Source organism: Chinchilla lanigera, unplaced genomic scaffold, assembly GCF_000276665.1.
Source record: "Chinchilla lanigera isolate Chin_1 unplaced genomic scaffold, ChiLan1.0 scaffold00160, whole genome shotgun sequence".
NCBI lineage: Eukaryota > Metazoa > Chordata > Mammalia > Rodentia > Chinchillidae > Chinchilla > Chinchilla lanigera.
Genome location: NW_004955561.1, coordinates 1065981 through 1082363, shown reverse-complemented (window position 1 = coordinate 1082363; position 16383 = coordinate 1065981). Strand labels below are relative to the sequence as shown.

At 48.9% G+C, this 16383-nt stretch overlaps 2 protein-coding genes across 2 annotated transcripts in view; one reads left to right on the top strand and one right to left on the bottom strand.

The window, feature by feature from the left end:
- Lhfpl4 (lipoma HMGIC fusion partner-like 4) overlaps positions 1 to 15565 on the top strand; it is a 75301-nt gene extending 59736 nt beyond the window's left edge. Inside the window, exons 3-4 of the mRNA XM_005413016.2 lie at positions 9168 to 9404; positions 12137 to 15565. Of these exons, the coding sequence (XP_005413073.1) occupies positions 9168 to 9404; positions 12137 to 12237 (338 nt within the window). The 3' untranslated portion in view covers positions 12238 to 15565. The remainder of the gene's footprint in view (positions 1 to 9167; positions 9405 to 12136) is intronic.
- The window catches only part of Setd5 (SET domain containing 5), a 122874-nt gene that overhangs the window by 9324 nt on the left and 97167 nt on the right, over positions 1 to 16383 (bottom strand). The window lies entirely within an intron of this gene.

The window sequence follows — 16383 nt, the reverse complement described above, 5'->3', positions numbered from 1 at the left end:
GTGATCCTTCTGCTTCAGCTTCCCAAGTTCTGGGATTATAGGCATGTGCCACCATGCCTGACTTTTGTTCTGGATTTTAGACTGAAAGCTTTTCATTTTTTCTCCTTTAGTATGATGTTGGTTGTTGGATTTGTCATGGATGGCTTTTATTGGATTGAAATGAAAACCTTCTATTCCAGTTTTATGTGGTGATTTTTATCATGAATGGATGCTGGACTTGGTCAAAGGCTTTTTGTCTGTTGAGATGGTCATAGGGTTTTTGTCCTTGGCTCTGTTAATATGGTGTATTGATTTGCATATGTTGAGCCATCCTTGCATTCCTGGGATGGATTCTACTTGGTCATGGTGTATAATCTTCTTGATGATTTGCTACATTTTTTGCCAGTATCTTTTTTTCAATGTATGTTCATGAGGGAGATTGGCCTATAGTTTTCTTTATTTGTTGGGTCCTTTTTTGCTTTTGGTATCTGGGTAATTCTTGCTTCCAGGAATGACTTTGGCAGTATTGCTTCTCTTTCAATTTCATTAAAGAGTTTGAGAAGTAGCAGTATTAGGTTTTCTCTAAATTTCTTATAGAATTCAGCAGTGAATCCATTGGGGCCTGGGCTTTTATTTGTTGGTAAATTTTTAATCATGTCTTTGATTTTTTGATATTGGTGATAATATCAATAATCAATTTGATATTTGATAATCATGTCTTTGATTGATATTGGTTTATGTAGGATTTTTATATCATCTTGATTCAGCTTTGTTACTTCATATGTATCTAGGAATCTGACCATTTCTTCTGGATTTCAATCTTATTAGAATATAGGTTCTCAAAGTAGGTATAGATGATCTTTTGCATTTCTGTAGGATCTGTTCACCCTTTTCATTCCTAATTGCATGGATGAGTCTTTCCTTTTTTTGATAAGGATTCCTAAGAGTTTGTTGATTTTATTTAATGTTTCAAAGAACCAACTTTTCAATTTATTGAATCTTTTTATTTTTTTGTCTCCATTGCATTAATTTCTGCTCTAATCTTTATAATTCTTTCACTCCTACAAGCCTTGGGCTTGACTTGCTCTTTCTGTTTGTAGAGGTTCAACATTGTTGGTTTTCTTTTTTAGCTTGTTATATTTTCCTGGTGTGGGTATTCACCAATATAAGTTTCACCCCTACAACTGCTTTCATTCTGTCCCATAAGTTCCAGTATGTTGTATTTGCATTTTCGCTTAATTACAGAAAATGTTGAACTTGTTCTTTAATTTCATCTGTGACCCATTGGTTGTTTAGGAGGTTGTTATTTAATTTCCACGTGTTTATGAAGTTCTTGTGGTTTCTTTTGCCATTCATTTCCAACTTCACTGCACCATGGTTTGATAATACACATGGAATAATTTCACTTCCTTTGCATTTACTTAAGCCTGTTCTATACTCTAGTATGTGGCGTTTTTTGGAGAACACCCCATGTGCAGCTGAGAAGAATGTATTCTGATGTTGTGAGGTGGAATACTCTGTAGACATCTATTTGTTCAAAACTTTGGTTCAGTTCTAATATTTCATTGTTGTTTTTTGTTTAGTTGATCTATTTGTGACAGGAGAGTATTGCAGTCCCCCATTACAATTGTATTAGTGATTACTTGATTTTTTCGTATCAGTTAATATTTATTTTATATAGTTGTCTGCTGGTATTTGGTGCATATATGATTGTTATCTCTTCATCTTGGATTGTTCCCCTCAGAAGGATGTATGACCTTCTTTGTCTGTCTTTACCAGTCTTGGCTTAAAATCTTTATTTTAAGAGAATAGTTAGCCCTGCTTTTTTCTAGGTTTCTGTCACATGGAGTATTGTTTCCCATCTTTTGACTTTTAGTCTGTGAATTTCTTTGAATTAAATGTGTTGGGTCTTGCTTCTGGATGCAGTCTGCCAGTCTGTTTCATTTGATTGGTGAATTGAGACCATTAACATTGATGTTTATAATTGATATATATTGACTTCTCCTTGTATGTTATTTTCCTGTTGTTGGTTCCCCTTTTCCCCACTTCTGTGTAATTGTTTGCCTTGCCTGATGGATTCATTCTGCTGGACTTCATGGAACTGTAATCTCTGTTATCTCTTTCTAGATTGTCTTTCACCTCATTTTGGAGTGCTGGTTTTGGTGTTCATGAATTTCTTCAGGTGTTGTCATGGAAGTATCTTATTTCTCCACCAATTTTGAAAGATAGTTTTGAAGGGTACATTGATCTGGGTTGGAAGTTGTTTTCTTTTAGGGATTGAAATGCTTCACTTCAAAGTCTCCTTGACTTGAGGGTTTGTGTTGAGAAGTCTGCAGTGATTCTGATGGGCATTCCTTTATGGATGGTTAGTTTCTTTTCTCTAACAGCTTTTAATATTCTGTTCTTGTGTTGAATTTTTGGAATCTTGACTAATATATGCCTTGGTGTAGTGTTTTTGATCATGGCTAATTGGAGTTCTATATGCCTCACTTATTCCGATGTCAAACTCTTTTTTCCCCTGCCAAGGAAGTTTTCTGGCATTACTTCTGTGAATGGATTTTTTATGTCATTTGCACTCCACCTCCTACTCTTTATTGACTCCAGCACCATTAGCAGCTACTGGATTGATTTTTCATGGTCCCTTGCTATTTTTAATAAATCTTTCTTTTCATAATCACAAACTGCAACCCTGTCTTCTATATCTGACATTCTGTCCCCACATTGGTTCATTATACTGCAAATACTCTGAATGTAGTTTTAAATCTCCTGCATATCTGCTTCTTGGATTCCCTTTCTTTCCTATGTTGGGCAGTCATGATTTCCATCATTTTCCTAATCTGCTGTATTTTTAAAATCTGTACTCTAGATTCACTAACCATGTTTTTCATTATGGTTACCAGCTGTATAATTATGTGAGAAATTATTTGTGATTTGATTGTTTTATAAAGCCTCATTCCTTTGCTTTGTTACTTCCAGTGTTACCACTTCAGAGAGTCCAGGTGGGTGTCTTTTGGATTATCTCACCTCATTGCCCCCCTGGGATTGCCATGAGTTGTAAGTCTGGGATTACATCTTATTGAAGTGTCTTTTCATTTTCTTTTTTTAGTTTAATGCCTGGGTTGATGCTTATAAACTGCCTATAGTGAGTAGCTTTATTGCTAGTATTTAGAACTGTTAGGAAATGACTACTTCTCAGAAGTGCCTTCCAGGTGTAGCGGGCTTTTGGGCTTCAGTCTGTTACAAGATCCTAGCTCTTCAATTTACTGGAGATTGGAAGTTGCTGTGTACTTGGCCCAGCCCCTGGTTCTTTGGCCCTGGCATATAGTATTTTTATTATCCTTAGGCAATCTCAGTCTTGGCATACCAGGAAGAACAACTGATTAGAACAATTATGTCACTTTGTCTTCAGTAGTGCAATCAACAGTAACAGTAGAATCAAACACCAGTTGCTCTAAGTCCTGAGCTCAGCTGGCTCCTCTCCAAGATGGATGTCTGAACCTGAATAACTCACCAGCCACTGCAGTCTGCTGTGTCCCCTGCTCCATTCCACTGGTGCATTTCTCTGTGGAGGCCTGTGGGCTCTACAGTAGTTGCCTTGCATCTGCAGGTTCAATTTGTTCCTCCCATGGAGTGAATCTGGGCTCAGGGAGAAAGCACCACCTGCTGTATTCTTCTTCACTGAAGTTTCTTTCTTCACTCTTCCTGTGGTCTGCAATTCTCACTTCACATCCTTCCTCAGTCCTGGGAACCCACTTCCCTCCTCCTTTCCCTCCTTACATTGCTACATTTTAGTGTCTGGACACTAAATCTCAGAGAGGTCTTTCTCTGCTGCTCACCCCTGTGCTATCTTCCTCAAAGTCCCCTTCTTCTGCTTTTTTGGTTTGTTTTGTTTTGAGATAGGATCTTGCTGTATAGTCCAGGCTGGTCTTGAAGTATGTAACCCAGGCTGGCCTCAAACTGGTGGCAATCCTCCTGCCTCAGCCTTCTGAGTGCTAGGAAGACAGGCATAGGCCACCATGCCTGGCTTCCTCTGAGTTCAGCCTTTTGCTATGAAGCAGTGCACATGTGGTGTGCATCCTTTAGACACCACACAAGAGTAACCTAAGGGTAAAGCTTGATGAGGTCTAAGTGCCACCTTCATGTCACCCATGTTAGTAAAGTGTGCCACCATGACTGGTGGCAGTGATTTGATCTGCCTGCGGCCTTGTGAAGGCCTGATCACCACTCCTATGATTACAGAACTGAGATTCAGAGAGGTGAAGATGCTTCCCCAAGAATACAAAGCTAAACACTTCTTTCCTCAGCAATACACACGCTGCAAATTTCAAAAGGGACAGAACATTATCAGGACTGGGTTTGGCTGCCTATGATGGGAAAACCCAACATAATTGTAGTTTACAAAGTTCTGGTTTATTATGTAAAAAAAAAGTAGCAAAGAGCTGGGCAGTCCAGAATTGGTGCAGGAGCTGCCAAAGTCTCAGCTCTCTGCTGCAGCACTCTCATGGTACGGCAGAATCCTCACTGATGAAAGTGGCCGCTTAATCCCTAACATCACATCTGCATGCCAGATAGCAGGGTGGAGGAAGAGATGGAGAAGGAGGGGGCATAAATGCTTATACAGGCAATGGGGGTGTATCCCTGGATAGAATATGTGCATAGCATGCACAAGGTCCTGAGCTCAATCCCCAGCAGAACACATACACACACAAAGTTGTTTCCCTGAAGCCAAAGAACACAACTATGTGAATTTTGCTTAGTCCGGTGGCCACATCTAGTCTTTATTCTCTACAGTCAAAGTCTTAGCTAAAATTTGGAGGTTCAAACACAAGGTCAGAGGGATGAGCAGATGCTGAGCTTGGCTTCTGTGCCATGGTTACACAGGAAGAAGTGAGCTTACTTTCCTCGGCAGGCCACCACTGTTAACTTCTTTTTCTTTTTTCCAGTACTGCTAATTGAATCCAGGGCCTTTGCACTGAGCTACCTCCTGAGCCATTTTTCATTTATATTTTGAGAGAGGATCTTGCTAGATTGCTAAATTGACCAGAGTGCTGGGATTATAGGTGTGCACCTGCATACCCAGCTCTCATTTCTAGACTGTTGAACAGCCTCGTCTCTTTGTCTAAGGCTTTTCCGTTCTACTGAGAGTCACCATGACTTGCCTGTGCCCACCCAGAGGACCTACCATGCTCAACCCTCTCCTATGATTCTCCGGAAGTGGGCTGAAGGAATGTCATGGCCCCTGTTTCACAAGTGAGCTCAGAGAGGCTCACTGCTTTGCCTCAAGTACAGTTTAACATTGAGCCGGTGTGGTGGTACACACTTATAAACTCACAACTAGGGTGGATGAGGCAGGAGGAGGATCACCATGAGTTTGAGGCCAGCCTGGGCGACACATCGAGATCCTTTTTTTTTTTTAATCTTTCTGAGACAGGGTCTTGCTGTGCAGTTCAGGGTGGCCTTGAGATCACTTTATAGCACAGGCTGGTCTCAAACTCACAACGATTCTCCTGCCTCAGCCTCCCAAGTGCTGGGATTACAGGTGTGCGCCACCATGCCCCGCCACATCAAGATCTTGTCTCAAAAAACAAACAAACAAACAAACAAAAAGACCCAACCAACAACAACAACAAATAATGGAGCTGAGCCTTGTGTGATGCATGACAAGGTGGGATGTGTTTGCCAAATTTGGGACATAGCCAAGATGGCACCAGGCACCAGTGGTGAGCACACTGCTCCACGCCCAGTGTCTTGCCTCCAAGAAGCAGCGTCAGCTTGCTGCTGATGTGAGAGTCTTCAGCTCCTCTCTTGCCTATTCACAGGTCCTTAGGCTTGGAGCACTTGGCAGGTAAAAGCACCTACCTAGAATCGAAGAATACTATTTTTGTTTCATTGTGCTTGTATTTATGGAGTCTTTCTACTCATGGCAAATGGTCCTGGTCTCCTTTTCTTTGAAAGTGATCTAAATTCATCTGTTTAAAAGTGGGTCTATTTAAAAAACAAGGGCCTGGTCTTAAATACAGATCCCACTACTTACTACTATATCTGTGTAACCCTGGATAAGACACTGAATACTTTCCTCTGGGCCTCAGTTTCCTCATCTGTAAGATGAGGGCAATCTATTTCCCACTTCATATATTTTTATAGATTAAACAAGCTCAGGAGCTTAGCACCCTGAACATGGTTAAGAATTCAGTGCTATTTTTAAACAAAATTTAACCCAGAGCCAGGTGTAGTAGTTCACACCTATATTTCTAACACTCTAGAAGCCGATGCAGGAGGATTATGTGTTTCAACCAGCCTGGGCTATATATTGAGTTCAAGGCCATCTTGGACTACCAAGCAAGATTCTGTCTCAAAACACCAAAAAAAGGAGTTTCAAATTATTCATATTATTATTATATTATTATTGTTGCACTTCCAGGGGTAGAACCCAGGGCTTTGTATATGCTAGACAAACGTTCTACCACTGAGCTACACCCTCCGCTTAATATTTTCTTTTCTGAGACAGTCTTACTATATAGTCCAATCTGGTCTCAAACTCACCATCCTCCTGCCTCAGCCTCCTGAGTACTGGGATTATATGTGTGCACTGCCACACTCAGCCCATTTACATTATTCTTCTTAATTTTGTCGTATCCCTGTCTGCTAGGAGCAGGACAAGTTAGGGAGTATTGGGGAGCTGGATGAAGATGCCTGACCCCTAGCATGGTGGTCGAGGACTGGTATAATCAAATGCCTGGAGACTTTCAAGAGAGGGTGAAGGCATCACTAGGACCTGGGAGGTAGAGGTCATGGATGATGCTAGGTATCTGATGTGAGATACCCTAGGGTGCTGAGGGAATGTTTAATATTGGCAGATCTGTACAGAAAAGGGAAGAGAAATCTAAGCTCTGACTTGAGCACAATGAACACAATGTGGGGGTAGGGTGGGGAGAGAATGGAAAGTGAGCCTCAGGAGGTCTCTGTGCTGGTTATGGAGGGCACGGTGGCCTGCAGTAGCTGGGAGCCATGCGGCTAGAGCACAGAATACCCGAGTGGTTTCCATAGAGACATAGATGCTCCAGGAAGGTGCAAAGCACACTGAAGAGAAGGGGCCACTCTGGTGTCTGGGGGAGGGGTGGGCAGAGAGGAGGTGGCTGGAAGGCATGGGCTCATCCTGTCCATTCTCTGCCCTACTCTTCCTGGCCAGAGGTTCACAGCCTAGTGATGGGGTAGGCAGGAGCTTCCAGAAAGCCCAGAGGAGCCCGGGGCAAGGTGGCGCTGGCAATGTGAGGCCCCTTCTCCTTCCCCTGCTCAACCTGGGCTTACCTCCTTTTCCTGCAGGATCCACTGACCTGGCCAAAGGTGTGTATAGGTAGGGGAGGGACAAGCCTCCTCCTCTTCCCACTCCCTGTAGGAGCACTGGCCAAGGGTCTGGTCCCAGAAATTGAACTCTCACAAATTCCTGAAGCCCCCAAATTTACACTGCCAGCCCAGGTTTTCCCCCCAGGCTCCTGTCTTCGGGTGTCCAATGGGCGTCCAACAGGCATCTTAAGACTTGTTTAATTTTCAATGTACCCAGCTACCTTTTACTGTAGGGCCTTTGCATTTTCCGGCCGTTCACCTGGAGCGGTTCCCAGTCCTTAGGGGTGGGAGTGAGAACTACCTTGGAGGAGGCAAGCCAGGGAGGGGGAAGGGAGGCGCATCTGCAGGGCAGCACCCTATGGAGTGGGGCAGTGGAAATGCAGCTTCCTATTGGGAAAGGGGACCCCAGGCCCATGGGGCAGACGGGTCACCCAAGACAGGCAACATACTGACCACTACCTAACACTGTCATCTACCAATTATTTTTTTGTGGCCCTGGAGATTGATTGAATCAGGGCCTTGTGGATACCTTGCTCTCACTCTGCCACTGTCCCACCCCCAGCCCTTTTGCAGTCATCTACAACCCAGGTAAGGCCTCCGTGGGCAGGCATGGGGTCAAGGTCCCGTAGCTGCAGCCCCTTGCGGAACTTTGGGTCTCCGATCCCTCATCCAGAGGCAGGTGGGAATGAAGGCCACAGCCAGCCACCAGGGAGTCGCAGCTCTGCAGACTCCAGCCTCCAGTGGTCTGAGTCTGGTGGCTCCCATTGGCTTGCCAGGCAGTACGTGCCCCTTTGGGAGCCAATCACTGTTAGGAGAGAAATACGCAGAGCCCATTGGCTCTGGTTGGTGACCTAGACCCCTTTGGGAGCTGGGAAGGGGAAGAGCTAGGTCCGGAGGATGGGTGCTAATGGGGCCCTACCCCTTTTCTCTCTGCCTTCTCTGCCCCTCCCTCCTCACCTGAAGCCAACACCCCCAGCGTTCTCTTATTTCTGTAGTTACTATGTGATGACACAATGGTTCTTTTTTTTTGTACCGGGAATGAACTCAGGACCTTGGCTTGCCAGGCAGGCGCTCGTGCCACTGAGCTATATCCCCGGCCCTAGTTACTATGTCATGGCTATGACGGGTTTGACACAGCTAACCTTTACCCTAGGCTTTTGGCAAAGCCCTTTGTCAGCCCCTGAAGTCTTTATGCGGACCGATGACCCGCACCGGGAGACTCGACGTGGAGGCATCCTCGCGGGTCCCACTTCTAGCAAATCGCTGCGGAACAAAAGCAGCCCGAGCCCTGGTCACCACAGTGCCATAACATACCTCTGCCGGGCCCTGCACGCACAGACGCCGGCCCCCACTGGCTCAGAACCGCTCCCAGCGCCCTCCAGGCCCGCAGGCCTCAAGCCCCGGGCGCTCAGCACAGGCTCCGCCCGCGTGCACTGGCCGCCCTGTCGGAAGCGGAAATACAGGCGGAAGTGAGAGCCAGTCGGCGCTGCCTGCCGGGTCGTACTGCCCGACAGCAGCGTTATTTCCAGCTTCTGGGAGGAAAGGGAAAGGGTTCCCAGTCTGCAGTCGTTCAGTGCATGCCAAAACAACACCTCCCCCTCAACAAAAGCTAGTAAATGGTGAGGATGTGCGAGGCTAAGAACTAGGTGGGGTTGGGAGGTCCGAGGCAGCTGAGGAGGAGGGTGCGGCAGTGACCCGATGGAGGGTTCCAGAAAGTTTCTGCGCCCCGGGCAGGAGGCCCTGCGTGGCCCTCGGCTTGCGCATGCCCAGGACGTGCAGGGCCCTCTACCCAGGAGTAACGATCCCTTCTCTCTTCCTTCTCCGCCGCGGTCCCTGTCGCGCAGCCCTTTGCCTGGTCCTGGGCTGCATGATTTTCCCTGATGGCTGGGACGCCGAGACCATCCGGGACATGTGTGGGGCCAAGACCGGGAAGTACTCCCTGGGGGACTGTTCGGTGCGCTGGGCGTACATCCTGGCCATCATCGGCATCCTCAACGCCCTCATCCTCTCCTTCCTCGCCTTTGTGCTGGGCAATCGGCAAACAGACCTTCTCCAGGAGGACCTGAAGCAGGAGAACAAAGGCGAGTGCGGGCGTGCGGGCGTGGGGGCTGCGGGCCTCCGCAGAGGAAAGGGAGCCGAGGCCTGAGCATCTGATCGCGCGCGGGCGGGCGGGCGGCCTCAACCCGGCCCAGGAGGTGCTCCGAGGTTGGCTTGACAGGCAGGCAGGCGCAGACTCCTGAGGCCAGCCCGCAGGCGCGGGCAGCGGAGCAGGCAGGTCAGGGTGGGCAGCAAAGCTGGTTATGTGCCACACAAGGGGGTGCATCTGGGAAATAATACTGAGAAGAAAATCGAGTTGTGTTTTTGTGTTCCTTCGGGCACCGTGCACTGAGGATTGACCTCGGAGCCTTCTCATTGCACTACATCTCCAGCCCTTTTCTTCTCTTTTGTGGTGCTGAGGATGGAACCCAGGCCTTGTGTATGCAAGGCAAGAACTCTACCACTGAGCCACCTCCCCAGCCCTCCAAGTCCTTTGTAAAAATTTTTTGAGACAGGGTCTCGCTGAATTGCCCAGGTTTGGGCTTGTCCTGTGCTCAGATTACTCCCAGCTAAAAAAGAAATTATAGGAAATGACAGAGTGACTCTTTATGAAACTCAAAACTAAGCAAACGTTGTTATCATTATGGTATGAAGCGGGTATGTGCACATGCTTATATATATATATGTAAAAGCAAAGGGAAAAAACAGGTGTGGTGGTGTGTGCCTTTAATCCCAGCACTCAGGAGGCTGAGGCAGGAGGATCCCTACGAATTGAAGGCCAGCCTTGACTAGAAAGTGAGTTCAAGGACAGCCTGATCTACATAGTGAGACAAACAAACAAACTATAGCTGGAAAAAATAAGAATTATAACTCTGGGCTCAGGGTATAGCTCACTGGTAGAGCACTTGGCTAGCATGTGGCAGACCTGGGTTCCATTCCCAGGAATACACACAAGGATAACCACCATCCCAACCACAGAGAGCCACCATCCTGTCATTTCTGTTTGCTTTCTTTTCTTTTTTTTTCTTTTTCTTTTTTTGCAGTGGGGAGGGAGTTTTGAGATCGGGTCTCACTGTGTAGTTCAGGCTGCCCTTGAACTCACTATGTAATCCAGGCTGGCTTTGAACTTGTGGTGATCCTCTGCTTCAGCCTCCCAAGTGCTAGGATTATAGGAGCAGTATTTACTATAGTATGCTATGTAATTAGTATATTACACATAAATTTTATATACATCAAGTAACAGTAGAATATAATAAAATTTTACACATAAGGCCAGACTCTCAGGGGTAACTTCTGTCTTTAGATCCTTTTATATGCATATATGCATAATGTGAGATGAAGGAACTAGCTGGGCATGTGGCACATGCCTATAATCCCAGTACTTTGGGAGGCTGAGGCAGGAGGATTGTAAATCTGAACCCAGCCTAGGCAGTTTAGTGAGACTCTGCCTCAAAAAATAAACAAAAGCTGAGAGTGTGGCTCAGTGTGGAGGCACTGAATTCATTCCCCAGTACTGGAAAAAAAAAGGGGGGGGCACCTGTAATTTATTAACTGGCCTTTAACTGGCCTCCCCAGGAGGGCTCCCAAGGAGGTTCTAGGTCTTTCCATTCCCCAGCAGTGCTAAGGTAAGTGTCTTGTCTGGTCTTCTTGTGCACACATCCACATGTTTTCTAGGTTGCTCTAGAAGTGGAACTGCGCACTTCAAATTGTAATGGCAATGCCAGATGGCTCTCCAGAGGGTGGCACCAGGGACCCAGCCTGCGTTTGGTGTGGTGCTTTTTGTAGTCACAGCCTTCCTGGAACTGTTAGCATGAGTAGGATTGTGTTCAGCACTGTATATTAATTCCCTTGGTCTCTGGCAGTCTCTCCTCGTTTGTGCAATGGCGGTCATGGTGGTGATTGCAAGTGATATCTTGTTAGCAGAGGTAATCAGCATTGTGGTTGAAGTCTTGGACTGTGAGGCAGATCATATTCAAGCAGAAATTACTTAACCCTGAGCTTCGGTGTCCTGTACCTCATAAAGTGAGGGTGGTGAGAGTAGTACAGAGAAGGACCAGTGATGAGCAGGACCGCTGTTTCACACTGGGGAAAGAAGCCTGCCAGCTTTAAGGTAGCAGAGAAACTTGCCCTAGGGTCCTAAGTGGTCCTGTCAGAGTCTGAATACAGGGCCAAGTCCAAAGCCCAGGCTCTTCTGGGCTGTCAAGCTGCCTGCCTCAGTGGGTGAGCTAGAGACTTACTGCCTCCCCATTCAGCTAGCCTGTCCTTAAGACTTCTTCAGAGGGAGCCCTCAGATCCTGGCCTCTGTGGGCTGTGAGGGCAGGGCCTGCCCTCTGGTGGCAGTTTCCAGAAGTGCAAGACCAAGCTGGCTCCCAGGGCCTTTCCCAGAGGTGCAGCTTGGGGATTTGATCAGGGCCAGGTGGCCAGCTTAGTGCCCTGCCTCCCTCCCTAAAGCTCCCTAACAAGGAATCTCTGTCCCTTGCTGGGGACATCTGTCCCTCATTGGGAGCTCAAGATGAGTGAGCCTTACAGTCCGGCTCTGAGTTTTGAGTCACAAACCCTCAGAACAAAAGGGAAAACCACATCGCCACCATCTGCAGGTGTGCCCTGTGCCAAGCCCTTGGCTAGCTTTGTCTTCAGATGGAGAAACCTGGGCTCAGGAAGGTCGAATGGAGCCCCGGCTCATCCTGCCAGCCAGCTTACAACTGCCCTGAGGGTGGCTGAGGGAGGTCTCTGCCTAGCTGGTCTCTGACACTTTCCAATTCTCTCTCTCTCTTAGACTTCGTGGGCACTACAGTAAGCTCTGTGTTGCGGCCAGGAGGTGATGTCTCCGGATGGGGAGTCCTCCCCTGCCCTGTGGCTCACTCACAGGGACCCTGAAGGCCAAGACTCCAGCCCAGGAATTGGCCTGACCTCAGCTTGTCCTGTCACCTGCCCTCTCGTCCAGGCTCTGAGGGAAGATCTCAGACTGACTTATCAGCTACAGCCAGCCTGGGAGTTCCAGGTTCTGAAGAAAAGACAAGGGCCATTCTGCAGCCCGGCGGAGGGGAGGGCCCTGTGGACCCTGGGAGGGGCTAATTATGAGTCTCGTCTCAGTCTGGCCTAAGGGACCTAGATCCCATCCTTTGGCTGCTTCTCTCCTCTCCAGAGTGGCCTGCAGATCCCCAGGGAAGGGAGGTACCGTGGTTCTGTCTCCCAGACCTCCCCAGTCTGGAAGGCTGCGACCTGGCTGTATCCTTGCCTCCTACAGAAGTTGACTCACGACACTGCCCCAGGTGGGCCAGACTCTTTCCTACTTTTTTTTTCCTGATGATGGTTCCGCCACATCTGCCACAGAGCTCCAGGTGCCGCCAGCCTTGCCGAGGCTTCCTCTGCTCCTGCCCCAGCCTCCTCCCAGGACCCCAAACGAGGGTGAGCTGTGCCAAGGGAGAGAGCAGGGGACCTCACTGTCACTCGCTGCCTGGAGCCCTGAGCAGCGCAGAGCTTGTGAACAGATGCAGGTTCCGGGGGCAGGGAGGGGGTGCCGGCTGGGTGGCCTGGCCTCCTCTCTGCCGGCTGAGATGTCTCACCATGACTGGACCCTTGACCCTGGCCTGTTTTGTACAGCACAGACTTCTTGGCCCTGGTGTCAGGGTTAGGGTTGGGGTTGGGGAGGGGGCCAGAAGAAGGTGGGGAATATGCGATTTGTCACCCCTTCTACCCTTCTCACGGTCCTTACACCCCAGGCATCTGCCAAGGGCAGAGACTTTCTTGCCTCTTTGATACTTTTCTGCATAACTTGAACTTGCAGGTCACCTCTGAACAGGGTACCCCTGTCCCCACTCTTGGGCCTTGAGCATCCCTGCCTCTTCCTCTCCCTGCCTACCTGTCACCTTGTAATACGACCAAGGTGTGCAGCCTGTGGGCAGTGCTTGGAGCCGAGGCATGAGTGAGTGTGTGTGCGTATTTGTGTTTGTGAGTGTGTGTGTATGTTGGAGAGAGGCAAAGCGGTCTTCTCCCCCACCCCACGGTGGGTCTTCTCCGTGCCCTTCAGCAGTGTGGGAGACTCTAGGCAGCTTCTGAACACTCCACATTACCTTGTGGATTTGGTGGCAGAGCCATCTAGCCTCGGGAGCCCTCCAGCTTGTGGCTGTACAACCCCTCCAGCACCTGGTTGGGGGCAGCAGACCAGCTTCGTCTTGGGTGCCTGCTGACTGGTCCACTGTGGAGCAGGAGGGTTGCCTCCCAGGCTGCCTGGGGAAGCGTGCTGTTAATTGTTGATCGGGATTGCCTCCGCCAGCAGGGAGGAAAGCAGCTCGAGAGCCGTATATGTGCCACCCTGTGTTCGTTTCCATGGGACTTGGACCTGAGAAAGACCTGAGTCTGCACAACCCCGTCTGGAGCCTCCCTGGATCCCACTCTTACTCTCCTGGCCCTTGCCCGTGCTGCCTGCGCGTGGTAGCGCTGGAGGTGCAGCAGACAGTGGGGGGCAGGAATGAGTTCCTCGGAGTCCGACAGGAGCCCAGAGTTGGAGGGAGAGTGATGGAGGGCAGGGGACGAGTGACTGGGAAAGAGGAAGAGAGGGGCGAAGGGCCAAGAGTGCAGAGGGAGGCAAAGCAGCAGGGAGGAGACAAATGCAGAGATAACTGAGAGGGATCTGGAGATGCAGGAGCAGAGCTGGAGAAATGGGAAGGGAAGAGACTGAAATCCAGGGGCTTGTGGCAGAAAGGAATCTGGGGGAGGAGGGAGGAGTGGCAGGACAGGAAAGAACTGGTGAAGAGGCTAATGGAGAGGTGATTCGTGGAGGGCAAGACTGACATGCAGGAAAAAGAACAGGAAGAAGAGGATGGAGGTGGCACGATGCTGCTGTGTGGGGAGCAGGGAGGGAACAGCTTGCTTTCTGAAGGACACTAGTGGCCCAAGACTCCTGTGCTCCAGGGGAGGTTCGAATCAGCCCCCTGAAGGCCACATGGCTGGAGGCCTGAGGCCTAAGTAGCCCCAGGAAGATTGGAGTGTGGAATCATTCCAGAGGGGAGCCGAGTCCAGGCAGTGTTGGCGGTGGGTCAGTGCTGGGGGAGGAAGAAGAGCCAGTTTCCTTTTGGGGTGGTCTGACAATGCTTCCATGCCACCCTCTACCCAGCCAGCTGCTGCCTGGGTGGGGCAAGGGGCAGCCTAGGAGTAACCAAGGGTTAGAACAGGATTGGGTGGGCTGAGGCCTGGGTGTGCCCCAGGGTAGCCCAGGGAATGGATGGAGGTTGGAGTGGGAAGCAAACCGTAGCCCTGCCCTGGAAGATTCAGCAGAGGTGGGACAGAGCAGGTAAAGGTGCTTCTGCTGAGGACCCAGGTGAGCCCATGGTTCCAGTGGCCCTCTGGGGCAATGGCAGCATCATGTAAAGGACAGGCCTTTGGTTTGTCTTTATGCACAGCCTGCAAAGTGGCTTTAGTCTTTGGGAAGGGACAAACACATCTGACCCCAGGAAGGCCTCTTGGGTGCCAACCCAGAGCCTCCAGGCTTTAGGTCTCTGGAGGAGTCCTCTGCCCATGGTGAGTAGGTGAGGGGGATCTGACGCCACCTGCTTTTCTATGCCCTTTCAGGAGAAGCAGGAGCCACACATGGAGGCAGTTTAGCCTTTAGCCCAGGGTATTAATCAGTCCTTACTACCTGGGCTGTGGGAGGTGAACTTTCCTCTTTGGGGACCAGAACCTATGGAGGAAACTTTCCTGAGGGGGTGAGGATGTGGGTAGGAGCAAGATCTTTTCAGGCCTGGAATAGCCAAGAAGATGAGAACTTTTAGGCAAGGCTATGGGGAAAGAGTCTCTGGCCTTTTGAGATTCTTGCTTGGGCCCAGGAGTCAGCCTTCGCCAGCTTCCAGTGTGAGCTGAGACAGGGGACTCTCTCTGGAGAAACTGGGATCTTCCCAGCACCAGAAACATGTGGGCCCCTGCCTGGCTCAGAGCTAGCTTTTGGGTGGGACTGGAGGCTCCTGGAACAGGGAGTAAGTCCTTTTCCAGAGATCTGATGGACAGACCTCCAAGGGCCTCCGCTATGTCTTTAGGATAGCTTGGTATCGTCTATACTCCACTAGTAAGTTCTGTCTGAATGTGTCCTCACTGTTCACTGTCCAATTTGGTAACACTTTATTTTGGTCCTGACCCCTTCTGCTGCTGCTGGATTTGAGCTTCAGTGCAGGTGGAATGATGTTCAAATAAAGAAACACTTTATATCACCCATGCTGGCTGCTGCTTCTGAGTCATGTCCGAGTGGCGCAAGAGGGGTGAGACCTCACTGGAGCCCATGGATCAGGTCTGGCTGTGTATTAATAGGTTCTACTTCTGTGGCTTAATGAGAGTTCATATTACCATGGCATTGGAAAATATGCCATCAGCATGACTGAGACAGCCATGATGTTAGCAAGAACCCAGGCTCCTCTATTTTCTGCCACTTTCAATTCTGGCTCCCTTCCTCAAGGATGCCTCACAGGCTAGTGGAGCTCCAGTCACCTGGTCTGCATTTCGTCTGAAGTAGACTCCTGGGAACTGTATAGGACCGAGTCATAGCACATAGGTAGCTGCAAATCAAGGCTAACAATGTTAACTGGGCACATTCCCAACCCAAATAAAAAGGGTTTTGTTACAAAGGAGAAGGCAGAGAATAGGTAGAGTGGGCAGGCAGCATCTCCTGGGAGCACAGGCTTGATTTTGCACTTGAGGCCCTGCCTGGGGTGCTTGGAAAAGTCACTTACCTCTCTAAATCCCCGGTATGGTAATGAGGGAATTACCTGGTTCAACACAGTGTACAGCACTTTGTCATATGCAAAACAGAGACCTTGTCTCAGGGCTAAGTCTGGTTGTGGAAATAAGATATAATTTGCAGGCCAGGAGTGGTGGCACATGCCTGTAATCCCAACACTTAGGAGGCTGAGGCAGGAATATTGCTGCAAGTTTGAGGCCAGGGCTACAAAATGAATTCAAGGCCAGCCTAACCTGCATAGTGAAACCGTCTCAAACACACACACACACACACACACACACACACACACACACACA